The sequence below is a fragment of the Heliangelus exortis genome, chromosome 3, assembly GCF_036169615.1.
Source record: "Heliangelus exortis chromosome 3, bHelExo1.hap1, whole genome shotgun sequence".
NCBI classification, from domain to species: Eukaryota; Metazoa; Chordata; class Aves; order Apodiformes; family Trochilidae; genus Heliangelus; species Heliangelus exortis.
Window position 1 is genome coordinate 18,380,937 of NC_092424.1, and position 27,514 is coordinate 18,408,450.

Here is a 27,514-nt window from a genome sequence, read left to right on the forward strand (position 1 = left end):
TATTTTGGGGATTGGATAGAGTCACTTGAAGACTTAAATTATAAAACTTTACACTGTTAAAACAACTCTGCAAAAGCCTTAGGAATGTAGAACTAAAAATCAAATTATGTCTCTATTATAATGTCTTATATTTTGATATGGTACTTCCCTTTATTTTGTAGTTTAATTATTTTATTTATGCAAATAAGGCCCCAAATGCTCTTGCTCTCAAGAAGTTAAACACTTGACATTTTTATTCCTTAAAACGCAATGTTTTATGCTGTCTAGATATGTTTATTAATTAGTGATTATTAACACCCAGTAAACAACATCATGTCTTGTAAAAACACAATCTTTCTTCACAGCGTGAGGCTGAAATCTATTATTCACTGATTCCATATGCTGAAATACACTCAAATGATCACAAATGACCTCAAGCATTAGATAAATGTAAATGAGAACAGGGTAGCAAATGCGCTTTTGATTGATATCTAAAAGACCAGTTTTGAAGTCTTGACAAGGGATGAAATCTGAAATCTCATACAAAGTAGACAGCAATTGGAAATCTACAAAATCTAAGCTTCTGGATGGATGTGCCTCACAGCCTCTCCTCAGCAGGGATGGCTGTCTGAGACTGCTCTCAAGAAGCTTTCAGCACATGGAACCTGAAAGACCATTCCTGGGGCCTGTGTGGCCTTTGTCTCCTTGGCAGGCATTTATTAGGATGCAGAGATATATCTCTAAGTTATATGCATGCATACCCTAATGAAAGCAGGATTTTTCTAACTCTAAGTGCTCACTTAGAAGAACTTCAGTACACAGAATAGCTACATAAGCATCAGGATAAATTATGTGAATGATAGCCATTAAAATTGTATGGGTTTAGCCCTCTATGTTAATAAGCTTATTTTGCTGTAACAGCTTGTCTTTTTCAGCCCTTCTTCAGCTTTACTTTTGCCCTTTGAGAAGGACAAAGATCTCCTGGAATGAGAAACATAAAAAATCCCCAAAATTTAGACACACTAATGAGACTGCACAATTTGCTCTTTGGTGCCCATCTCTAAGCACATTTCAATTCTTAACCCTATACCACTTTTGAAATACTACTAGAGATTAACACAAATTTTCAGTGGCTTTTAGTCCTCACTGTACCTGGAGATGCCTCAGTGAAACAGACTAACAGCTAACCTTGGTGGCAGCAGGTATTAGAGCCCTGGAGACATCTGAAACCTTATTCTATGAACCCCTACAACACTCACCCTCCGGAGCACACCTTCAGGGCTAACTCAGAGACAAAAGATCTGGGGCACTAGGGCAAAAATGCTGGGTGCATCTTGCACCTTAGGACACAGACAATGAGAGAAGGGCCCCAGCACCCTGTGCCTGGCTCCCAAGCTCCTCACCTGTCCTATGGCAACACAAGACTGATTGCAAGACAGGATGACCAAAAAACTCCTTATGGCTGCTCTCACAACTTCTGCTGAGGTGCAAGTAGGATTCATTGCCATCCTGACACCTGACAGTGATTTAGGTACATTCATTCCATGCCTTATATTCAGTAACATTGACTCTGAAGCACTCAAATTTCAACTACACAGTTTGAAGAGAGTATAAAAAAATAAGGAGAAGGAGATTCTGTCACCAAGATTACTCATACTGCATTTTCTAGGCTAAAAACCAATTCAGATTTTGTTTTACAGTTCCAGTTTTCTGTATTGCATAACTAAACCATGATTTAGCTACTTACATTGTACATACACTTGTGTCAGTATCAGTAACATAGGCTGCACTCTCATACTTCTGCAAATATTTCATATTTAGATTAAATATACAATTATATGCAAGAATATTTAAAACAGTATATTAGAATCTTACCAGCTTGACACTTTCTGAGCCTTAAACACGCCTGCATTTTGGTTTCTTGTTATGATGTCACTTACATCTGTAGCATATTTGTTAAGCATTATGCATAAAAATAGAGCAGTAATAAAATAAAAATAAATATTTTACATTATTAATACGCCCATAGTCTTTTATCTTTAATCCATGCTAAGAGTCAGTCCTTTTCAGAAGGATAAATTTTACATTGCTACTTCAGCACACCAGCTATATATCTATGCAGCCACTTGCTCTTGCAGCCAAAGTCTATTTAGTGTTTCATTTAAGGACTTGATAGCTCTGAAGCCCCAGAGGAGACCGAAAAAGACCTTCCAGACCTCATATACATTTGAAGGCAACTATTGTTTACAAATACAAGAATTGTAACCATAGTGAAAAGACATATTTTAGCACAGTCATTTAATGTCTGGTTTGGAGATATTTTGGAGGCTTATGGGTTTTGAGTACCTGCCCTGCCACAAGACACAAGACTCTGGGTAAAATCTGACACAAAATAGGAGCACCTCAAACTAGAGGCATGGGGGTTTCTAACCCAGTTGTTTCTTGAGAACAGTTTGGAACTACCATCAAGGACAGTACAAGGCAATAAATGCATTTTCTTCCCCTCAGCCACCACAACAGTACCTCAGTCTCATGTCTCAGATTATCTCAGTTTGGAACATCAATCCAAACAACTCTGAGTAGCCATTCAGGCAGGACAAAGCAAGGGCTGGCAATGAAACGTTTCAAGGGAAGCTGTGCCCAGTCATCTATGCCTAGAATGAGAACCTTCATAATCAGTCATTTGTGGTTAGTGAGAAGCTGTTGGAAGGATAAGGTGTAGCAAGTAACTGCAAACTATGAGAACACTAAATGTGAATCCATACATATTTGAATGCTTCATTCCCAAATATAAAAAATCCTCTTTAATGGATATTTTTGGTAAAGATGTCAGTGATCACTCTTCTGTATTTAGGGTGTAGGAAATCTGATGCTAAGTAGAAGGATATTCCTAGGTGCACAAAATATACTGAATTCTTTGTAGGTGCTCTTATAAGAAAACTGAACACAAGTGTCAGGCTAATTTAATATTATCACTAATGCATTTTTTATATGCTTTGCTGAAATCACATAATTGGACTTCCTAACACAGCTGACTAGTTAAGAAAAGTTATTTTAGGAAAGCCTCTATCCCAACAAAGTAAAAGAGAAGATAACTGCTATTTTGTGAAGCAAAAAAAATAGAAATGGTTTAAACCAGACTGGCTTAAATTAATCTCCATAGTTTGGACGTGCTTATTCAATGAGAAGTCGTAATGAATGGTCTACACCTCTGAAGCAAAAGGAGGCATAAAAAATCCATGAGTAAAGCATACTGCTTTTAATGAGAAGCAGAAGTAACATTGCTGGTAAATAAGCTACACTGCACTAAAATTATATAACTGAGCAAAACTATTAATAATTGTTTTAAACATGTTAACACCCGCTTTTTAAAATAATTTATGAGCCCTTGTCTTCAGGCATTCAGGCTGAACATGACCTTTCTAACCTAAATTTCCCAGGACTGTTGAAAGATCCATACACTATATTTTAATGGCCATTATACTGCACTGCAACAATGTTTTGTATTATTGATGCTTTCAGACAGTAGCTCCAGTCACTACTGTGTGGTGTGAAAGAGAGCTAAGGCAGAAGGTACCCAGCATCTCTGAAATAGGAGCCAATTTTTATTAGAAATGAACCTTATATCTGGATTTCAGCATGTTGCACTGAGTATAGGTACTTCTAGTGTTCCAGGGAAATAGAATTTGATGTTCATGACTGAGTATGTCACAGATATCACCTCAGTTGGAAAATCAGAATGCATATCACTCAAAATTACAAAGGGGGATGAATCAGGTAACTTTGCCATTGTATATTTTTATTATTCCCTTGAAATACCTATATTTTTCTTTTTAATACTTTCTTTCTTTAAATAATTCTGTAAGAACTTAAACACAATAAAACAAACAATGAAGTTTTGATAAAGCTGCAAAAGCAGTAACATCTGTCTTTCTTTAATTGATTTTGCAATATAAATGATCTGCTAATCAATTAAAATCTATCCATGAAAAGCAAAAGGAGTGTTAGTGAAGTCTTTTAAAGGGACTAGTAGCTCAAATCATAATACCCTTTTATAAGCCTCCATAAACCTCATGCATAAGACAACTGATTCATATAAAATATAGCTATATATTCTAGCTTTGCATTCAGTGAAATGGCTAAAATCACAACACTGGTTTGATATTGACATCTTCATAAATTGTTTTAACTTGTAGCAGTTCTATAACATATCCTTGTATACTTTTTGAAAACATACATAGTAAATACTTGATGTGGCAGTATGAAATGGGGAATAATACGAAGAATGTCAAAAATGAAAAGAAAAATCAAATCCTCAGAAGCTTGAGACTTCACAAAGCAAAGCTGTTAGTTACGCTCACTGAATAGTGATAACAACAACAAAACCAACAATAATTATGATGATGATGATAATACAAAGGCAGATTCTCAGATGCAATGCACTATTGCCAGGTCGATTTTCAATTACATTTCACTGATGTATTCATTTGTTTCTTAATGTGCTCATCTTGCCCATTAAGAATAATTAGCAGGCTTGCTTCGTGATTTCCTGGCTTCTGACAGTGATTTTTTTGTTGTTGTTGTTGTTGACAACCTCTTTTACTTTTTGGAAAGTAATTTTTGGATATTATAGTATGACTGGCATGTAATTTAAGCTTCCTAAGAAATTTAAAGGGAAGATGTAAACAGTAATTTTTAAACAAGATTATTTTAATCTATAATACCTACATAAAAAGCATAATACTAGGCATTAACTATTCCTGAAGAGCAGAATCCAGAAAAGAAAACAGTATTTTATACCACTTTAATTTAATTTGGTATGCTAAACAATTAAAAAATACCCTCACCAATAATAAAAATTACCACAAATACGTAATTTGTCTGTGGCACCTGGGGCCAAGTACTATTTCCAATTACACTAAAAATTCTTACTGATTTCAGTGAGCCTGGTGTGGCTGAAACAGATATAAATTTAGCCTAAAGTTCTGCTATAGCTAAACTATAGAAAAGAATGCAGGAGAAAATTACCTTAAGACAGATCATAAAATTACTACTAAAGTCCATAAAACATATTAAATTCAATGTAAATTTTATTACGTGCACTTTTAAGAATACATTCCTCCTACACTGTAAAGTTCTTAGTCTGCTGCACTTTGGCACCCTGCTAATATTAAGTCCATTGTAAAATCCTACACAATAAAAGCACTTTGAATGCTTAGCCTTCAGAGCACCAAATGTTAAAAAAGAAAAATAAATTCCTGGTAGAGCCTTCCACCAACCACTTCTCTGAAAGAGATTCACTGAGTGAATGCAGATGAAGACTTCTTGTAAGAATTTTGGAAATAAAATACATTTCTAAAACATTTTGTGAAAAACTAAGGTGTGCTAATTAGATTACATTAACAGTACCTTTTTTCAGGAATAAAAGCACTTTAATTTGTTTCATTCCAAAAACTGAGTAAATACTTTTGGTATTCATCAGTTTTTCTTGTTATAAAGGACTTCTAAATTTCAAAAAAGTTCAGGTATGTTTATGGAATTTCTCATACAAGTGATTTGCTGACTTGATTACTGAGCTCACCTGATGATTTCTGTGGGTAAAATGACCTTTTGTTAAAAACTTACACTCCTATAAAATATCAGTTTGTTTTGTTAGGCTTATTTTGAAATACTTTTTCCCCTTATATTTTTTATCTTCATAATGACATATAAGATAGATCGGAAGGGCTGAAGATGATTAAAATACACAGAATAATGAATACTTCCTCCCCAAGATATAACAAAACTTGTATTTTCAAGAAAAAAAGGAGACACTTATTAGGCTTCCTTCAATTTTTAAAAGACACAATCTCAGATATGCTGTTTGTTTTCCAAGAAATTGTTGAGTGGTGCAAGCAGCCATTGTTACCTCAGTTGCCTTCTGAAGTAAGGTCTTTTTAAAGGTAATATTATTGCACTGCACTGCAGTGTCTCCTGTTTTAACATCAGCAACTGCAATTTTTTTAAACCACAAATTAGTTTGTATATTTTTTTTCCACTAAGTACTCATTATGTTAGCTCTCAAATACATACAAAACTCAAATCTAAATAATTCTGATGGTGCGGTGGCCAAAACCTGAAAAACTAGTCTGCCTTAAAATGCAAATGGAAAGATTAACAAGGAACAAAAGCAAATAGATATCTTCCTTTTTTCCCCTCTCAATTTCTAAAGGCTATTAGTATTCACTGTATATATGTGCTCTTGTTCTGTGCTGATATTTAATGTGGCCACAAATTATGCTCACTCATTCACTCACTTAGCTAAAGTCCAGTTCAATTTTCTGAACTGTGTTCATATTAGGAGGGCATAATAGCAATTTATTCTAATATAAGAAATGTAATAAAATACTTTCTACAAGAGACAGAGGAGTTTTGCAACCTTACATCAAGAGAGATAATCATAAATTGATAATTGATTAAGCACACTAAATAGGTAATTTGTAGGCAGTTGTAACTTAGCAGCAACAATGAAACCATGCATTTTAGTATTCAATGGAAAGGCTATGATAATATACAAATACTGGGCATGTTGTAAGAGGCTATGCTGTATCTGAAAGTGAAAAAAACAAACCCATCAGCCAAACAAAAATCCTAGTTCTGCAAAACGAATATGTGAAGGGGAGCTAATGATTTGATTCACTACTACAACTCCTGTAACGTGCAGCATACACACAAGGAATCTCTCAGCACTCACACATAGGAAAAATATTTACTACTGTACTTGCTCTATACCAACATTTACATCTTTAATTAAAGAGGAAAACGTGGCGTTTATCTGGGGGAAGCTGTAGCTCTGTTCAAGATATTCTGCATCTATTTTTTAATTACTTATGTGGAGACTTTCTTAATATACCCCATGCTGTCTGTCTTTATATCGATTGTGACTCAGCCAGTAAAAAGGAACGAGCACAACAAACCAGTTTTCTATCTGAATAAGGATACTTTTGATGGCCTTTTCATTTCCATCAGTTAACAGAACTTCTTTGACATCTGCAGAAATAGCAACCTGAAAAAAAGAGCACAGCAAACAATGAGCAAATATGCTTGTCTGTGTGGAAGTGAAGACAGGAGTGACAAGCCTTCAGTATCATGCTTCCTCACCTATTTCTCTGTAACAATCTTCAATCTTTTTTCATTTTATGTCTGCATTATTTTAATCATTCAATCAAATCAGTCAATACTTTTATCATTCCATTTGCGGGAGCCTCTATCTTGCTATCATTCTGTTCCGTAATTGCATTGTGACAGCGGATGATGGTATTCTGAGAGGCTTTCATTTGCGGGCTTCTGTTTATCTAGTAGAGCCATCATACAAGGCTGTCACTCTGCCTTTCAGCTTGCTTCTGTCTGACTGCCTGATGCCCTTCATATAACTTTGCATTGCAGGCAGATGGCTTTGTAAGGGTAATTTTTTTGTGAGCTTTGACATGCTCGCACATTGGGCTGTAACCTCGACACATTGTATAAGAGCGACAGGTTTGTCAAATGCCAATCAGTGTAACAATATGCTTTTATTTGTAGAGACATAAAAACTTGTCTAATGCACTGCACTGCTACATAATATCTCCTGAATACATGACTCAGAACCCAGAGAATGGTGAACGACTCTCCTGAATGGCCAATCTAATTCAAAAGAATCTAATTACCGAGAGCTCTGGATCATGTTTGTTGGTGTAATAATGCAGGCAAAACATTAGCAGCTATATCATGGTGCTCCAACTGTGATTCGCCAGGCTATTCCTGTATCTTAGCAAATGGGACTATAATCTGAAAAAAAAAAAATAATGCTTTGGCAATGGCAATGAAAGACAGACCGTACGTGGCCTGGAATGTCACAACAAGAGATATTGACTACATGGAGGTAAAATGTTTCTGCTCATCGAGGCAACCATAAAATCAATATGATACGAAAGCAAGTCAATCTAGAAGGTCTCTCAAGACTCTGCAGCTTGACCGCAGCTGAGGCTGTTGACAGTTCTCTGACCCAGCAGTTGGAGGCACTGGAACATTTTTCCTTTTGTTTCTTCCTCTGAATGGGATTGGAATTGAGAAAAGACCTACCATGAGCCCAGCCAAGCATGTCATGCCACCCCCTAGCTCACACACAGCAAGGTCCCTGAAAGAGAGAAAGGAAATGGTAGAACCCATACAAATTAGATGAAAATGGTCAGAGAGACATATATGTTACAAGAACAAATTGCCATCTGCAGCAAGAACTGAGCTACCAGGAAGTTGTAGAGACATGACTAGGCTACCTCATGTCGTTTTGCGTTTTAAAAATAATTATGAAATAGAAAAGTCACAAAGCAGGCAAATCAGTGGGGGTTCCCTCATTAGTGTTCAGTGCAACATTACCACCGCTGAGCTGAAAAATCTGAGAAGGTTCCCTTTTTTCCCTTGTCAATGGCTCTGTCTTTTAGAACTAAACTAGCTAGAGTAGCGAAAGATAATTGTTAGGAAAGGATAACAATGTTAATCCACATTCATTCTTGCAAAAACAGTTAGAGAAGTAAATGGGGAAATTAATATTATTTATATATCTCTCCATATAGTTATGCCTAAAAGCCTCTTTACACTAAAAAGGGAGAAGTTTTAAAACAAGCCATATAACACAAAACAATTACACATGAAGAAACCCAATCCTTCAATTAGCACTTAAAACTGCAAGTGACCTACAAACAACGCTGTTACGCACATCGCTGGGAGCAGCAAACAGCTAAGCCACAGAAATCCGAACGAAGTTGGTGTCAAGAGCATAAACTGAGCCTGAGCAGAGGGTGGAATACACGGTCTAAAAGGCTGCTTTAAACTTCGTCCACACTGTGCTGTTATTAGGACGTGCATGTGAAATATAATTTGGGGCAGAAAGCATGCCGGATGGGAGCTTGCAGGGGGAGCCATAAAGAATGTCCTCAGGAGCCATGACCTGCCCCGGGAGGGGAGGAGGGAGGGATGCTGACCCCACGCTGAAACTGCCTGAAGCAGCGTCCAGGGCAGGGCAGAGCCTCAGCTTAGGAACAGGCTGCTTTACAGCTAAATCTGCAGCAACTGTTACAGCTGGCAGAAACGCTCCCATTGAGACATTTGTGACAGGCAGAAAAGAGAATTTCAGCTACACTTTTTTTCTGTGTGTGTGTGTGTGTGTGTGCACCTTCCCTTCTTCCCTAAAATATCCACATTTGAAAATGTATTTTTATATGCAAGTATTACCTCCCTACTCACTCGACACTGATATTTGGGAAGAGCATCTAGGATGCCATATCAGAATGAGTATACAAATGCTGATATTTTCCTCACTGAGGCCAGCTGACTAGGCTGTACGACTGTATACTAATTGTTGCTGCCTGGATGGGATAGATTTATTTTTCTTAGACTCCAAAAGTATTATTTGAAAAAAGTCTAGTTGCCCTGTTTAATGGAAATGAGACAAAAGATGGCCACAGTTCAAAAGAACAAGCTGTACATAAACCCAGTGAGAATATGGAACAGCTGTGGGTAATTTGCAGCTTGTGGTTTAAATAGAATTATTATAGATTTTTTTCCATTTTTAATTTTTCTAATTTTATCTAGTTTCCATTTGATTTTTCTATATGTCATATTAGTTATAAGTATATGCATACAGTTATATATATAAGATTTACAAGGCACTTAATCCATTATGAGACTAATGCTTAATGAAATAAACACAGAAAGTATCTAGTGTGGGGTTTTGAGTGCATTTTGAACCAAATTTGTGTGTACATGAGTATATGTATACACATATATACACATATTTTATAATTAATTTAGTTTGGTGCAAAGTTTCCTTATTAGTAAATTTAAAAAATCACATCCATCCCTCTCACATTATTTAATGACATTTATCAATGAAAATTAAAAGAAGAAATTCTACTCTGAGCCCACTGGAGAGAAGGCATAATCTTGAGAATGCAGGATGTGAAAGTGCCCATGGACTGATCGCTGCCTCCGAGAATCCTGGCATGCATCCCCAGACTGGGAAAATAACCTTGCAGCACAGGGAGGTTTGGTGTGAACAGTCTCAGAAGCAGCAGAATGTATGAGCCATGGCATGGAGATGGACAGCAAAGTGCTGCCAGGACACCAGTACAGCAGCACGAGTCACCCAGTGCAGTACCCAGCTGAACTGGGAGGAAGGAGCAGTGGCTACCAGAGGAGGTGTGGTGGCTGCCTCCTGCAACAGGATGGGATCCATTCAGGGCAGATGGACCAGAAATGAGGCTTTATGAACTAGAACACGCTCTGGTACCAGGTCTGATTTCAGATGAAGCCTGAGCAAGCTGCAGGAACTGGCTCACAGCTGAGAGGCTTTCAGCACTGGTGCAGGAAACAGCTTGGTCTTCACTATTTTACCGACACCATACGTACACAAACTGAAAGATTTTGTCTGCTCCCAGCTGGTTTAGTTGGTATTAGCCTTGCACACTCACTCAGAACACAACTCGTGCCCACAAATGCGTTGTTGTAATGGCTTTTCTTGCACCTCATTCATCATCTGGACAATGAAACCTCAAGGATTTCCAAGTGCAAGGCCCTGTATGCTCAAAGGGAAAGAGGGAGGATGCACGATGGATATTTTTTAAGGATGTTCCTCTTGAAGCCTTGATAACTGTCTTCCACAAGTTTAGAAAATGTGAAAAGAAAAAAATAATTAAAATTCAGGATGTCTGCACATTGCTTCATAACACTTTAAATACGGATGCAAATTCCTTCACTGCTATATGCAGTGAATATTATGTATTTTATCCAGTAATATTTTGCTTGCTTTTGCAACAGATGTCAGTTTAAAGAATGTCTTTTGTTTTTCCTGACCTTCACAATCAGTACTGATCGATTGGAGCTTCACTTTTGTTTCCCAAAAATCAAAGTGAAATAAAATGCCTTGAGTGGAAATCAAAAGTCTTTGACATAAAACAGAAAGCTTGCTGTGCAATATTAGTACCCAAAGGCAGCATAGAATTCTTTGTTAAGAGCAACATGCTTTCACCTTGAACATTTCAAATTTAATCTGAAGACTTAAATCATAGCAATCTTTACAATGCTGATACAATAAAACTAACAGATTGGAAAATATCTTTTTATGTTTAATTCTGTACCTGAATATTTCATTGTGCTTCAGGCAGTAGTAGGCCAGCACTTCTTCAGATGGCCAGAGACCTATAAAACAAAGAAATTTGCCTTCTTAAAATAGATATTTTTTTAGTCTAAAATAATACTTGAATACATGTTAGCATTTACAGACCTCTACCAACTGTTTCATTTTCTAAATTTGCTGTAACATCCTGGAACAAAACCAAAAAACAAAATCAAAACAACAACAACAACAAACTAACACATAAATAAAACTTTTAATGGCAGACTTCCGATTTAGCAGTGGAATTGAATATTTCATAAATTTCATTCTGACTGATGATCAGAAATGTAGTTTTTAGATACACACACATACACAGAAACATACACCAGAATATATACACATATATATACTGCCAAGACTTTAAAAGTTATGTAAAATTGAATTCTGTGAAACTTAAGACATCAGGGCATTCACATGAACATCAAACTGTTTGTGCCAGGACAGATGTGATGCCCACCTTGCTTTGTAATCAGTTTCTAGCAGTGGACAGGAGCCCACACCTTTTCATTATCTGTCCTGTGCAGTTTTGATTTATTCAGCTCTTTTTCTCTTAGGTTTTCTCAGGTTGGGCATCAGTCTGACTGCAAGGAACATGTTAAACCATGACCAGCAAAACATGTTAAACACAAGTATAGGACCAGGGCAATAATGTAGCATGATTTCTAGTTGTGGCTTAAGAAGTTCCTGAGGAGGAGATACAAGTAATAAATCCTGTTTATCAGTCACCAGAGGACTTTTCTAATTTTTTGGTGAACTGTGATATATTTCCTGTAGCTGCAACACCCCAGAGCAGGAAACATGACAGTTTTACAGTGCTATATAAAGAAACATATCCTCTCTCTTGGTTTCTATTTACCTCCCTGTCATTGTCGTTTGAGACCCTCTAATTCTCATACGGGAATAGACAGGAGCAACCCCACTTTTTTCACCTAATCTGTATTATTCACAATATATAAACTTCCATCACAAAACCTGCACGAACCACTGTCAAACTTAGCAAGTACTTCAAGGCATCCAGGCAAATTTACCCCTTCAGCACTATGCACTCATGAAACTTGCTGTTTCATCAGACTGGTTTCCCACCTCACTTGAACATCTAACTCAAGTGCCTTGGCCCACAGAGAGGGCAGCACAGATCCTGCTTGGCTCCCAAACTCTCCTGCAGGCATCAGTTTCCATCGCTGGAGAAAGCCCAGGGAAACCAGGTTCATTATTAAGTATTATTATTACCTAACCTAATCCAGGCACCTGAATTAGGTTCCCAGAGTTCAAGGAGGCTAAATCAAAGGTGTATGTGGCCAGATTACAGCTGTACGTCTTTTCTATCTGATATTGCTTAGCAATGGAAAACCATGCTCACATGTCAATCCACAGGTAAAAACCAGGGTTATCCTCTCTTAACTTAAAATTATCAATCACAGACACTTAAATGTTTTCAGTAAACTTAAAAAACAGACATGTGGGAGAATATTTTAGGTATTTCTAGACAGGTAAACTTAACTCCATGCAGCTTACTATATATGCGCATCCTTCAGATAACTTGTTATAATTTTTAATTTTTTATACTAAAAACATCACAACATATTTAATAGACACAGAAGTTTGGGGAAAAAAGAGGTCTTCCTTTTAAATTACTTACAGCTTGAGTGTAGCCATAAAATATATAATTCTTCCTTTCCATTCAGCAAATATTCTGAAGTACCCTTAGTCATAGTGATAAATAATGACAATTTATGAATATGTTGTCTGCATGCAACCAGACAAAAGCCCAGACAGGATTTGGCCAAAGCTTTGCATATAACTTTTGTATGACAAACATCTTAAAGGAAAAAACAATAGAGTTATGATTCACATGTATAACAAAAACACTAAAGCAATATTGGTGTTTGTCCCTTTTTATGACAGTTTACACTGATCAGGTGCTGGCAAATGTGCTATTTTGCTTAGACTCACCAAGGGTTAAAATAAAATATTCACACACGACTACCCATTCTTCACTGAAACATACACTAAGAATTGTACAGGATTTTATATCTCTCTTTTGAGAATTTCAATGCCTTTGAGTACCGAAATATGCTAAAATGACAGATTTTGCAATAAATATAATAACTGTTTAAATATTTTACTGCGTAATATAAAGAATGTTTCAGTTTGCAGTGACTGCTGTATACTCAAGCAATACAAGTGCTTTTTTATGTTTAGTGAAGACACGGCTAATTTAATACCATTTATAATACTTATATCTCACATTACAAAAAGACCCACACCCACAAACACAAAAAACCTAAAACCTTTTATACCTAACTTTTAGCCTGAGCGATTTTTAAAAATAGTTGTCAATTGCAGTAAAATTCTTCGACATCTGAGTTTTCAGTCCCCTCAGTCAAATGTCTCTCACTTTTCTACGGTTATTACTGAAAGGGCACTTTGAATGGTGTCACTAAATCTTTTATGAGGGGTCACCATTCTTTCTCCTGCTACCATTACAAGGTTGATGCCAGCTGAAACTGCAGGTGGATCAGATAGCTCTGTGCTGACAGAAGGGTGAAGCACCTTTGGAAAGACAAAGCTGCTCTTTAGGCAGATGCTCGTGATGCACTCGACTCTCCTCCCCACTCCTTTCCCCCCGCAGGGAAGGAAGTATCACCTCAGCAATGATATAAGTGGCTGGCAGCTAAAGAAGCAGGAGTCAGGAGGTCTTTCACAAACACTGGTCTCAAGTGTGGAAGCACACAGCACTTCCAGCTAAGCCAAGAAGCCAGAATACGTGCATTAATTTTAGTAAAAGGAAAAGCTTCTCGTGCTTGAACAGGTAAGTAAGCCTCTTTACGGTCAAGACAGGGATAAGCTTAAAGATCCGTGTGGAGGAGTTTGCATTCTGTCTTCTTCCCCTTCACTCTGACCTACATTCACCACCATGATGACCTACATTTTGAAGTTGCAAGGGTAAGATAGTTTTGCTTCTGTTAGAAAACACACAGTTGTAATGCAGAAAATGCAGCAATTCCTGTGAGTTAACAACTACTCCTGGGTTGTGAAAAGCATAATTTATTTCCAGCAAACACATACATATGGATATGGATTAAGTTTCCTGTGAACACACTTAAAATAATTCTTTCATATTTAAAATATTCTCATTTTGTATCGGGAATTTTATTATAAATACCTGACATTGGAGGGGTACCTATTTGCATGTGCAATTACTTACACATGACAGTCAATAATTTACACATGTATAGGCAAAAGAATATCAAAAGACCCCCAAATGGTGCTTGTATTTAAAAGGCTAAAATATACTACGTGACCTAGACAGGGGGACTGAAAGTTTCATTGTACAAGGAAACAGAGAGAAATAAGTTTAAATGGTGTTTAAAGGAGGGCCTCGAGGAAGACTGGGATTTTGTGTGTCTGAGGATGTGGGAGAGAGACTGTGCTCACAGAGCAACACCTGCCCACATTTCAGCTCTTGGCAGGTATCTTTTCACCATCAGGATGGAGTAGGAGATCCACTACAAATGAGTCAGAAGAGTGATGATGTCTATTTCCAGACTACAGTAGCAGTAGGGTTAGAAAAACATCACGAGTGAATAGTATGATGAGGGATAGAGAAATGCTATATATGCAGAGACACTCAGGTCTCTGCAGGCATTTCTACACCACTTACTAACATATCATAAAGTCTCACCACAGTCATGCAGTCTACCTAACGAGAACTTGATGAAATCATGAATTTCTATTGTCCCAGTTTTGCACATTAGGAACATAAATAGGAGACAGATGAAGCTACTTGAACACACAGAAGGAAATTACGGGAAGGACAAGAAAAAACATGGAGCCACCCTAACACCATGAGATTTGATGTCACCAAAAAAGACACCCAAACTTTTCCTGTAAGGGAATAACACTAACAAAAATTACAAGAATGCTAAGAACAAAAAAATGGAGTTGCTGTTATTGCTTTCACAGTGCTTGCTAATGGAAAGCGTCAGGTCCCTCCTGCACTAGCCACTGCTCTTTAAAGCAGCCTCCCACCCACATGGAGTAAATCATGAGTATACAGCCTGCTGAGGGTGTTTCGTGGAGCACCACTACTCCAAAGCAACACAAAACCTGTGTTTCTTCTGTGATGAAACCAAATCTGCTGAGTCCTGTATGGTGTTACAGAAAATTGTCTACTAGAAATGAATTATCCAGTATTTTCTCTAAAAAATTAAAAATTAATGTTTCTCCTCTGTGTCTTCTTAGCATGTATTTTAAAGAACGCTGCCATGTATTTGGAAAACAAATATTCAGATCTTATGTGAAGTTCGTAAAGAAAAGCATGTTATTAGAAAATTTTTGGGATTTGAGACATGTCTTTTTAAAGAAGATATTTAATTTTTATAGGTATGATGTTGCTCATTGCTCCAGCAGTAGAAAAAAGTCACATGAGCTACTGATTAGTTCAGCTGAGACAGTGTGAGACCAGTGAAACTGTTGTGCTGTCTGCCAGTGCTGTACACAGGACACAAAGAGGCCACCAGAGGTGACAGGTGAACGGTCCCTTGAAGCTCAGTGTAGGAGGTATAAAGCTGTCCTACAGCTGCATCACTAATGCTAGGAGATTAAGTTCCTTTCTAAGCCAAGTCAAATGGAAAGTTTGGTCACTTTTCCCAAGCACTTCTTATGGCCACGTGTACAGACATCTGATCTCAAAATTCAAATTTTGTCATTTTTTGCACTAATTAAACTATGAGATGTCATCCTCTACATTTTAAGTGTCAGGTAAATTTAATTTCAATTAAATTTAAGTAAATTTTATTTTCATTCACTTGTTCACACAGCAGGCAAAATGTGGCACAGGTGAAAGTGATCCAGGTTACCCAAGATCCTACCTAAGATGTATCTAAAAAGCATATACACATGTAATAAGGCACTATAAACACAAATATTCAATTTTTTAGCTGCCATAAAATGCACATATAGAGGAGTGGAAACTTTCCACAGATAATAACTTTCATAATAATCTAAAGACAAGCCTGGTTCCTTTAGCAAAATGAATAGAGGGAACTGTGAAGTGAGGAAAAAACCCATCGAAAAACTTATTTCCTTCCTTATTTCCTTATTTTCCTTTTGTTTGCAGTACATAAACCCCTCATTATCAAACTTGCACCCTCACATTTAATCTTATACCTATCTAGAGAAGAAGCACAGAAAAGAGGGGTCACGATCCTTTGCACCTTTATCAGTAAATGCACAGTGTGAATAAAAACAAATTTACTCGAAGTGAAGAATGTACACAGTGTAAAAAAAAAAAAAAAAAAAAAAAAAAAGAAAAATATTAAATAATCTTTACAGTAGTACCTTACACCCCAGCCTTTCTGCACCTGACTTTTTCATATGGCAAGCCACCTTTTAAGTCCAGTGGAGTAATTTGAGGCAGGTAGAATAGCTAGCTTACTTTTCCACAGCAGGAATGCTTTAAGTGAGTTTGAAAAGGTACAAGAACATCAGAAGAAATAGAAGATATCAAGAGAAACACAGCTCACTGTTTTTCCCTATGCACATACATTTTATAGAAACTCTTGTCTCTCTTTTCAATCTAAAACAGAATTCATGATATTCAGATCATTGAAAAATATGTATAAGCACCGGCTGAGATCTTCAGCCGAGGCAAAATGGCCCCAGCACTGCATCTCTCACTTTCATTCTCATTATTATTCATGACTAGGAGGGAAACGTGATGGTTTGCAATCTGCAAATTTCTTTTAGAGCGCAAACTTAAGAGGCTCGGTGGAACCGATGTGGAAATAGAGGAACAAGTCAAAGCCCGAAACCTAAGCATAGCTCTGCCATAAGAAAAATTGGCAAACTGTACAAATCTACTTGTATGATTGTCTTTAACATCCTTTTTTCAAATGAGTGAATGTGATTGTGTGGGGTTTTTTTTTACCTAGTTTTCAAATAGTTATTAAAAATTAAACAACACTGGAACAAACCTTTTGTGATTATAGCCTTCATTCTCCTGCAAAAAAAAATGGATCTATAAATTTATGTACCATTGTAGATGTAAATTACAAAATTTTATATTCAACTATATTAAAACATCTATTCCAAAAATGATTACCAGTTGTGAAAAGCAGACAGGCTTATCACTTGCTGTCAGTTGTTCATGTCTAGTTAAGCAATAATGTGCTAAAACTGCTCTTTTGTTTTGTGTAAGAATTTTGGCAATAGAAGAAATGAACACTCGTTTAATAAAAACTCAGGCTGCTTTTTGCTTTGATGGAGGAAGCAGCTGCCTGTTTTCATTTGCTGCAGAGCAGCAAAACCCATCAATATAATAAGCAGCTTAGATGCATCCATCCACAGCATCTGTAAGGATATAGGGCTATTCGCTCAAAACCAATCCTTGGTTTAATTTTAACAAAGATGTGTCTGACATATTTGAAAAAGCATTATAATAGGTTTTGAAATACTAGCATTTTCTCTTTTCTCTTTTCTTTTTAAATACTTTCCACAGATTTTGAAAGGCAAGTATACATATTGGAATGATAGAAATGATAAAACAAATATTGCTACAGCAAACAGCAGAACTACCCTAAAAATGCAAAGATGGAACATTAAGAGATGCTTCTGGTTCACAGATTCTCCCATGTCTTAAAAATCAAGAAAAACAGTATTTCAATCTTTCAAATGAAGTGGGTTTTTTCACCATAACCACGAGAAATAAAGATATTAGAAATAAGTATCACAGAAAAAAAATAATTCAAAGATCATAGATATTATTAAAATCTTGTAAAAAGATATTTCCTGAGACACTGTTCTTTCCCTCCCTCATGCTTTATTAAAAGTAGATTTCTATTACTGCACATTTCCAAAGATACTTATCAAATTGTTTTCTGCTATTGCCCTGAAGGTAATAAAATTTTTCACTAAGTTTCAGCAGTGTGTTTGTCCCAAGTGACAACTTCTAATGGCTAAAAGAAATATTAAATTAAAAATAGACTTACAGTACTTTCATAGACACTTACAAAAACAGGAGGAGATAAAAGACCATCTGAGATATAAAGCATAAAACTCTATTTTCACCATAAAAAAGTGATATGTCACATTTATATTATTAAAATTTCTCAAGACATTATTATTATTTTAGTGCTGTTCGGCTTTCTAAGACCTTTCTAAGCTGAGCTTTTAGATGATTTGCACATTAACTGAGAAGTCAGATAATTCTTAATCCTCCTCTTTTTCAGATCCAATAATGGATAAGGGAGCATCTTAGCATGATCAACTAGCAATCTGCCTACCCTGAGTGGTAGTACACCTGAATTTAGGATTAGTCGTAGGGTTTTTCATAATATCTGATTTAAATGAGCACTCATTCTAGGAAGTATAGGAAAAATAGTATTAAATTATATTTGAACTCTACCATTTCAATATATAGCAATATTTTTTGAGTGCAAGCATATTTCCTTGCTTCACAGTAAAAAAGTTATACAGAAAGGAAGATTTTAAAGAGCCATGTTCAGCAAAATAGTTGGACAGTTGAACTAAATAACTGCTTTTCTGATCAGTATTCACAATATCTTATAGATACAATCAACAATATCTCAAGTGTAGCCTTGTATCTCTATCTAGTCAGTTCCAATACCCTAAATTTCACTGTTGTCTATAGATGAAGGGATTAAACTTTTCAATTTGGAGGGGGTTTGTATGTGGTCTTTTTCATTAGGTTTTTGCACTGTTTTGGTTTGGGGTTTTTTTTGGTTTTTTTTTTCGGTTGGTTGGTTGGTTTTGGTTTGTTTTTTTCCAGATGAATAATTGCTAAAGAAGGTAATATATCTATAAATTAACTCTGGTTACTAATATTCCTTACCTTCCTCAAATATTTGATATGAAACATGGAAGATGGGTAATCTAATCTATGCACCCTTATGTAGTGCTCAAGATAAATAAATTCGAATTTACTTGGGGGATTTTGATTGTGTTTGGAAGTGAGTCTAGAGCTTCAATTTTTAGTGTCTGGGTTTTTTTCTTGTTTTGCTTTGTTTTTAAAATTTTCTCATCAAATCAACTAAACAAAGATGAAACCCTTTTGGTCCTAGCAACTTCTGATTCATATTTTGCTCTTTATCAAACTCTGCCATTCTACACAGATTACCAAAGTATTAGAAAAGCATCTTCTCTGTGCTACCAGGAGATATTTTTTTTTAATTGTGTGCAAGTGAAAACAATAACAGTGTGCCCAGTTGAGTCTGAAAGCGTTGGATCATTCCTCTAACAAAACAGAATTTATCAGTACTTGGAACTTCTTGCACTGGTAAAAGATCACCACGCATCCTATGTATTCTTAAATTAAATCATTAGCCCTGATTCTTGCTCCAAGGGTATTTTCAGATGGTACAAAGTGTGCAAGTTTAAAAAGTCTGCACTACCAGCAAACATCCTGCAAGGAGGTGTGCAAATCTCCTTACATTACTAAACCTTGTTTTCATCTCTCATAATGTGATTAAATTCATAACATGGTCTTTAAGTGAGAACACTGCACAAGAATGACCCCCTTTCTATTTATAGATTCACATGGATCTATGTTTCATATGAATTTAGACTGTGAGAATTAAGGCAACACAAGATAACTTACACTATTATTGCTCATGGATGTTTTTTGCCTGAACAGGTTTCAAGAAGTTGTTGATCTGCCATGTTGATCACTTTCCATGAGCATTAAATACAATGGGCCAGATCTTCACCTGGTATTATGTGGCATTATGCCATTGTATGCCAGCTAATGAATGAGCTTTGAACTTTAAATGGTCTTTCTGAGAAACTAAGTAGCATATATTATATTAGTATATGCTAGTAATATTACATTGAATAATTTTGTAGAGTCAAATCCAAGGTTGTCATTCTCAGGAAATCGATGTTTCAGTGGATAATGTTAAGGGAGGATGCAAAAGTGATAAGCATTGAATTTAGTCTCCAAAGAGGCCCAAAATATTAACAACCAATTTCCCCCGATTACTTTCACATTTACCATGTAACTGTAAAAAACTATGACCTAACTGACCACATTCTTATTTCACAAGGTATAAATAATGCAAAAGAGCAACACAGGTGCTACAAGAATTCTGATGAAAAAACATTGTAGAGCTGTATAACACTTACTCTTTCACACTCTGACACAGAAGTGCTTTTGGGTCAAGAATAATGGTCTTTGATTCAGATAAATAGCCTAGGGATTTATGCCATTTTTCATCATTGAAAGAATATATTTCAGAACATCCAGAGGATTCAGTCTCAAAAACAAAGGAACAAAACAAAACAAACCATTACACCTAATTTAATTAAATGAAAGCATGACAGAGTATGTGAGCTAACCTCCTAACAACATGCTTAGGTTTATCACCTAGGCATGATCAAATTCTTAATTAACATGAGCACACATGTTCTCTGACTTCTGGAACTGCTCAGTCATATGCCAGAACAGAAATTGGGCCCCATCTTTTGACACTGCAATTTGAACAGGAGACTTTTACCATGTGTGTTCTGTTCCATAGTGACCCCAGAGCCTTGATCAGTCCTAGAATACTCCCTAGGGTCTAGCAAGATTTTACTTTGAGTAACCCAGGCACTCTGTACTTTGAGGCAGATTTTAATAGTAGCCAACATAGTATGTCACCAGGTCCAACAGCATTTCTTGCACAGGTAGACCTTGAAACTCTATGTTAAATCTGCCTGTCACACTCCCATATTAGCAGGTAGACCCTTCAGCACCTGGATTGGATATTTTCTTAATGGATTTTGAGCTCAGACTTTAAAAATGGAGAGGCAGGCATATGACCCTCTGAAATTCAACTTTTTCCTTGAGGATTAAATATTTTGTGGCACTACTGTCATATAGGTCCTCTCTTGATAAAGTAAATAACACTCTAATAACGAGAAAAGCTACTTTTTAGAAAACCGGTTGCATGGCACCTTGTAATTAGCAGTTAACAACAAATTTTAGCACTTGTTCTCTTTTCCTTTTAAGAGTCACAATAAAATAATAATTTCCTGTTACTTCTGGGGAAGGGAAAGGAGTGGAGGAAGAAGGGATCATGAAATGCATGCAATTTTCACATATAACACACCATTCAAAATGTAATTCTCTATGTGTTCTTTTCTGAAAATATGTTCTATATTCCTGGATTGTCTTTGCTATCAGGAGCAGGATGGAAATCTCCACTTTAGTATTTATCTGAGGCTGTGATAGCTCAGTTGTCTGCCTCCAAATGCCAAGATAGGGGGAATCTCATCAACCGGAGACCAGCTGCATGATGGGCAGTTAATAGATATATCAAACCTTAGGATATATGCTAAGCTGAGGAGATGATTGGTCGGTTGATATACTGATTGATTAGCATAGGGAGAATGGGTTTCTTCTTGACAACCTAAGATTATGCTTCAGCTAAGCTCAAATTGCTTACACCTCTTCTATTGGGTTTAAAATTACAGTCCTGTCAACTAAAATCTCTCTTCAATGAAATTTTTACCATATATAAAAATTAAAGGGAAAAAGAAAGTAGGTGCAATGGATAAGAGTAAATGGAGTAGATATATTTCTGCTGTTGGTACCACTAGAAAAAGTTGATAAGTAAATCCACTTGAAATATGTTACATCTTCTGTACACTACTAGAGAGCACTTTGCAATAATTTAGGGGGGGGGCAGGGAAGGAATAATTTCTGATATTATTGATTTAAAAACATATAGTGGTTATTTAGAGAAGTAATTATACAGCTGTGATACTACTAATACATTTTTGTCCTCTACAGGGATTTTCTAGGTTTCTAAGAAATGTGTTTATGTTATATTATAGATAGCAGAGAAATATTTTATAATCACAACAGAATGCATCACCTCACACAGCTGACATTCTGCAAGCTAGAGGAGCAACATTTATAGTTTTGCTTTTTCCCTTTAGAAGTCCAGAATTTGTTTTTCCAAGAAGGCAGATGGAATTAAATTTTATTTACAAAATATTTTAAATTGCGTCATGAGCAGTGCATGGAGACTTAAAGAAAACACAATATGTTTTTTAAATTACTATACTGTGTAATTATATGTTGCCAAAACAAATGCATTTCTTACACGTATCATCCATTTAATTCCCAGCATTAAACATTCTTCATAATACCAGGCTTTGTCAGTTGAGAAAGATACAAATGCTATTAAATAAAACATTAAAAAACCAAACTTTCTATTATCTTTAATTTGATACTTAGAAACACTTCTCTGCTTGGGCAAACAGGAATTTAGTAGTCATGTAACAAAAGTGGCTCGGTGAGAATGTTGAAATCTGCATTAATAAATAAGACAGGGAGGGTTTCTCAGATTTTTTTTCTTCCCTTTCGTATCTGCTATGCGCGGTAGGGGATCAGCTGCAACTCAAATCCCCAGCTGAACAACCCAAATACAACTGAGTGAGCAGACTTAAAACAAGGCCATTTATTGGTGCCTGTTATGCAAACAAAGCATCCAAGTCTTAGAAACAGATGTCAACTGAAGCATATGCTTACTGTAAACTGGAATTTGATTCTCTTTATAAAAATAGATTTAAATGGGCCTTCAGAGAGTAGGCTGCCTCTTGTTGTATACCATTGCCTAACTTGATTCTGCCTTAAGCCTTTTAAAAGATGAATAGACTGATATCCAAGGGCAAAAAAACAAAAGTAAAAAAAAATTAAATGAGAAATAAATGATAACAAGTTGGAGCAGTTCCCAGAAGCAATTTTACAGATTTTCTCTAAAAACACAAGACGGGAAGTTCAAAGCGCAGCGCAGGTCACCTATGGCATGTCGAGTTATCATTTTTATACCACTTAGGGTGAAAAAGGGACTTTATGTTCAAGTGGCAACTTTAGTACTCTGCTTTTTCTTCTTCCTTCTTTTTTTTTTTTTTAACCTCTTCTCACATCTTGATGCCTTTTAAATGTCACTTATTTTACATGAGGCAGTTGGTGGAGACATGAGTCAACAGCAATCAGAACCATTATCCCCTGCAGCGAGCCCTGGTCCTAATGCATTATGACACCTTAGCTGGCCAGCCACCGATTTACCTTTCTGCTTCTTAGGGAATTAAGTGGCATCATGTGAAAATGGTTGTGATATGAACAGCATGGGCATAACTGGTATTAAATTTACCTCTCAGCCTAAGTGAATTTTCCTCACATATGACTAATCAAAATGAAAGCTGTGGACATGGGCAGATCTGGCCAGCACTTCTCCACCCCTGGGATTGGGGCTATTTTGTTTTATCTCTTTGTACAAGCTGGCAGAAGTTTAAAGTGAAGGGGATAATCCAGTGCTGGTGTCTTTATGAAATAACATCCTTACATGAAGAGGCTTTTAACTGTCTGTCGCTGTCCTCTCAAAAAAAAAAAAGAGCGTGACAATCTCATTTTGCTGAGCACCCTCCCATGAAAGGAGAAAATAATAGCCATAACAGCTATGGCTAGTACTGACCTTACATGATCCATTATCCACTAAACAATTTAAAAGTCAGTTTTACATACACTGGGGGGGAAATTAGAGAACTATCACAATCATTTTCACTTTAGTGAATTTGTCTTCTGTTTGAAGTCAGTTACTCGATATCCTCGTACATAACTCTCTGTAGCGCTCAAAAAAAGAAAGAGGAAGTCTTGCTTTAAAAATCAATCTTGTGCAAAAGGGTGGGAAACACACCATACTTTTCCTATTCTGATTAATAAAGATACTGACGGCAGTGAAACTCAGTTTAGCATGAACTTTCTTTGGAGAAAATGTGAAATAATACAAAAACCATTATATAATTGAGAAGCGTTCAACATCAGTACAAAAATATTTTTATCAATCATTTCAGCTGAGATAAGTAGGTGCCAAAGAAAGTGCAGACAGAGCAATTATCATCCTGTGCAGTCAGGAAGATATTTATTCACAGACTAGAGTGACTTGCATTTTACTATAAACCAACTGCAAATGTTACTGGGAGTAACAGCAGCATTAGATTTTGCCAAAGTACCGTAGTCCCTTTACAGCAACTCAAGTGTATAGCACAAAAATGCCTGGAGCATGAAGTCCTTTCCTACTTGCAAGACTGCTCAGCATTCTGTGCCAGTGAGAATTCATTTACAATACAAGAATTTTAGGCATTTACTGTTTCTTGTAACCAACAGTTAGGTTTGTTGGAAGTTAAAGTATTTCTTCTAATTTTATTCAAACAAATGTTGATTATAAGCTACGACACAGTGGCTCAAATTTCAAGATTGACACAGTCTATCTGAACATGAGGTTCAGGTTCAAGTTGTGAGAGTTGTCCATTCTAAGCATGACATTTGGCTATGCATTAAATTAGTCTTTTTTTCCTATGTTGCTTTTATTCTACTTCACACACCAGAGTGCACCAAGTCTAGGAAGCGCTAGAAGAATTTCAACTTTCAGCAATCTATTATTGGAAGTAAGGTATGTTTGATTGGAAAAATAATAAAGAAATAGTCAGAAGGAACCTAACAAGACTAAATTTTGGCATTTACTATATCAAAGCATACTTATGGAGAGACATAGAAATACACAGATTTACATAACAGTATCTATCTCACATATAATACTGATTTTTTTAAGAACCTAACCAAGCACCAACAAACACCATAAATATTCTTTACACTCATTTTTAGAAATGATTGAAAGATAAAGATTAGGAAGAGGGTCCAGATTTTTAATCATTACAAACATGGGAAATAATGTTAGTCATACATGGAGCTTGCCTGGATGACCTTCATTTTATTAACGAGTCCATATAGTTAAGGTCAAGTTAATGTACAGATTGAAATTTAGAGGACATATCAATTAAGATAAACAGGAAAATTACCTCTTCCCAAAAGGATTAGCCTCAAGTAGAGAGGTTGGTTCAGAAAATCACAATCCATTTGGCAAGGAAGACAGACGCACAGCAAAGTTAGCTCTGAAGTGAACAGGCTGGCATATCTTCCCCAAAAGAGTTACAGGGGAAAAATTCAGAATAGAATCATCTTTCTTTTCCTTTCATTATTTTCCCTAAAAATTTTAAATTATTTCTGCAGCAAAACTGGCTGCAATAGGTATGATGTATTTCTTCCTTTTTTAATTTCTAGACTTCAGACTTCACAGAATAATAAAACTTATAGACTTAATTAAGTCATAAAACTCATAGACTTAATTGGGCTGTCTTGAAAACTTAAAACAGAAAAGCAGAAGGTACCCTATTTTCAGTGACAATATATGTTAGCATTACTGTAATAATACCTGGACCAAATGAATATTTGTAAATATACACTTAAGATTATCATGGTTTGCACCCCAAACAAAAAAAAATTATCCCAGAGTTTGACAAAAACCACAAGAAGGACAAAACACATGTAAAAGTGGCATTCTCCATTTTCTAAAGGGTCCTGGTATTTACCCTTTAGTTGTGCCCACTTCAACAACTCAAAAACCAATCTAAAATTACAAAAATTCAATGAAATGTATTATTTTCATTTGTTTGTTTCAGTGCTTTTGTGACAACGCTACAAAGAAACTAAGAAAAATTTGAATAGACTGTTAGTCTTTAGTGAGATGAGAAGACTGATAACTGAGACATGCAGACTTACAGTGACACTCTTCCAATAACTTCCATCAGAAATTCTGTACCTAATTGCATGCTACTTCCCCACTTTCCAAACACAGGATAAAAACAGTAAACAAAACAAAGGTGGCAGGTTTTATAGAATCAGGGCTCCACTGGCTTCAGTAAAACAGGTAACAATGAAAATGTAACACTGGGATAATGTTTTTTCAAATGCTTACCTAGAATGCTTTCCACTTATCATCTAGAAGTAGAGCTGGGAATATGTTTATATATGCATATATATATATATGTGTGTATAAAAACCACCACTGTATGCATGTATTTGTTCCCATCCTATAGCCCTTATAGGAAGCTATGATTTGCAGAATTATTACTACTAGCTTTTCTCTCAACAACTGTACCTCCTAAAGTAACTTCCAAAATATTTGTAAGAATTTGCCTCATTAAACCTCTTTGGGGACAGCCATGGTTTTTTTACAGGTCTGCCAGTACCAAAATGCCCAGGACCAGCCTGACACAACCAATGCCATCACTGCTCACCTTCTGTCCTCTCTGGTTTCTTTTTCCACGTGACTGGCCCAAAAGTGTTACACGGCTCTGACTGCTGTGGAGCCAGGTATGCTGACTTCATCTCATGGTCACAGCACATTGATGAACCTAGGGTGTCTATTTACAGATCTGCTGTCTGACTTAAGTTGACTGACAACAGAATGTTTATACACCATCCTTTTTTTAACAACATGCTGGGACTTACATGCTGGGAATCCATTGGGAATCCATGCCAGCTTGTCTGTATAAATGTGTTCTTTTTATTTAATAACAATTCCAAATGTTCTGCTTGAGTTTTTCTTTTTTTTTTCCTTTTTTTTTTTTTTTCCTTTCTTAAATATATACTGTAACATTATTTGTCTATAGAACTGTAACTTTTATTTCTACTGAATCAACACGCACACTATAGGAATTTCAAACTATCTAATACTAAAGAGGGGCAATACATTATGATATATAACACTGAGATTTTTTAATTCAAGATAAAAACTAATACCAGTATTTAATCTCAGCAAATCACCAATAGCACATTTTAATATCACTTTTTTAAAAAAATTCAGCCGTAAACAGTTGAACTAAACCATTTCAATAAAAAGCTATTACTGACCACAAATGTGGGGAACATATGTGCCAGAAAAAACATTAACATTGCTGCAATATTGCTTATTAGGGCAACAAGACTTTTCTTTCTTTTAGGAAAGAAAGATAACATATGAAAACATATGAAAGGCAAACAAATTACCTATATAACTATTGCTAAAATGGCTGAACAGGAAAATAGGTAAAAACGCACAAATGTTGCCGAAAGGCACCATTCCAATTACCCTCCGGGTTTTTTTGTGCACCTTAGTTTTGGTAGGCATGATAAAGAGGAGAAATAGTAAAGCAACAAGCAGATGGTCTGTGGAACTAGATTACACACTTCAGAATTAAGAGAGAAGCAAGGCATTCAACCCTTCTGTTTGGACAGAAGAGCCATCTTAGCCTGTCTGACCTATTAGCTAGTAAACTGGAGCGTACCGCCAAGTGCTATCATGCTGCTCCTTTAAAAAGCAAACAACCTCTCTGTTTCTGATAGGCACTGGATCATTTTAACAATTGTAGGTAATGTCTGCTGCATTAGACAGATGGTCATATCATGAAACCATATACAAGTCACCATGACTAAAATTCACGTTCACTCTTTTGTTA

At 36.1% G+C, this 27,514-nt stretch overlaps 1 protein-coding gene across 2 annotated transcripts in view; it reads right to left on the bottom strand.

The window, feature by feature from the left end:
- Positions 1-27,514, bottom strand: part of CAMKMT (calmodulin-lysine N-methyltransferase) — a 211,460-nt gene that overhangs the window by 31,446 nt on the left and 152,500 nt on the right. The window contains exons 4-7 of one of the 2 annotated variants that reach the window (XM_071739494.1): positions 11,133-11,193; positions 8,080-8,134; positions 6,961-7,024; positions 1,855-1,921 (exon numbers count right to left, since the gene is read on the bottom strand). In XM_071739494.1, the coding sequence (XP_071595595.1) occupies positions 1,855-1,921; positions 6,961-7,024; positions 8,080-8,134; positions 11,133-11,193 (247 nt within the window). Of the gene's footprint in view, positions 1-1,854; positions 1,922-6,935; positions 7,025-8,079; positions 8,135-11,132; positions 11,194-27,514 lie in introns of both variants that reach the window. The other variant, XM_071739495.1, reaches the window with a different exon arrangement.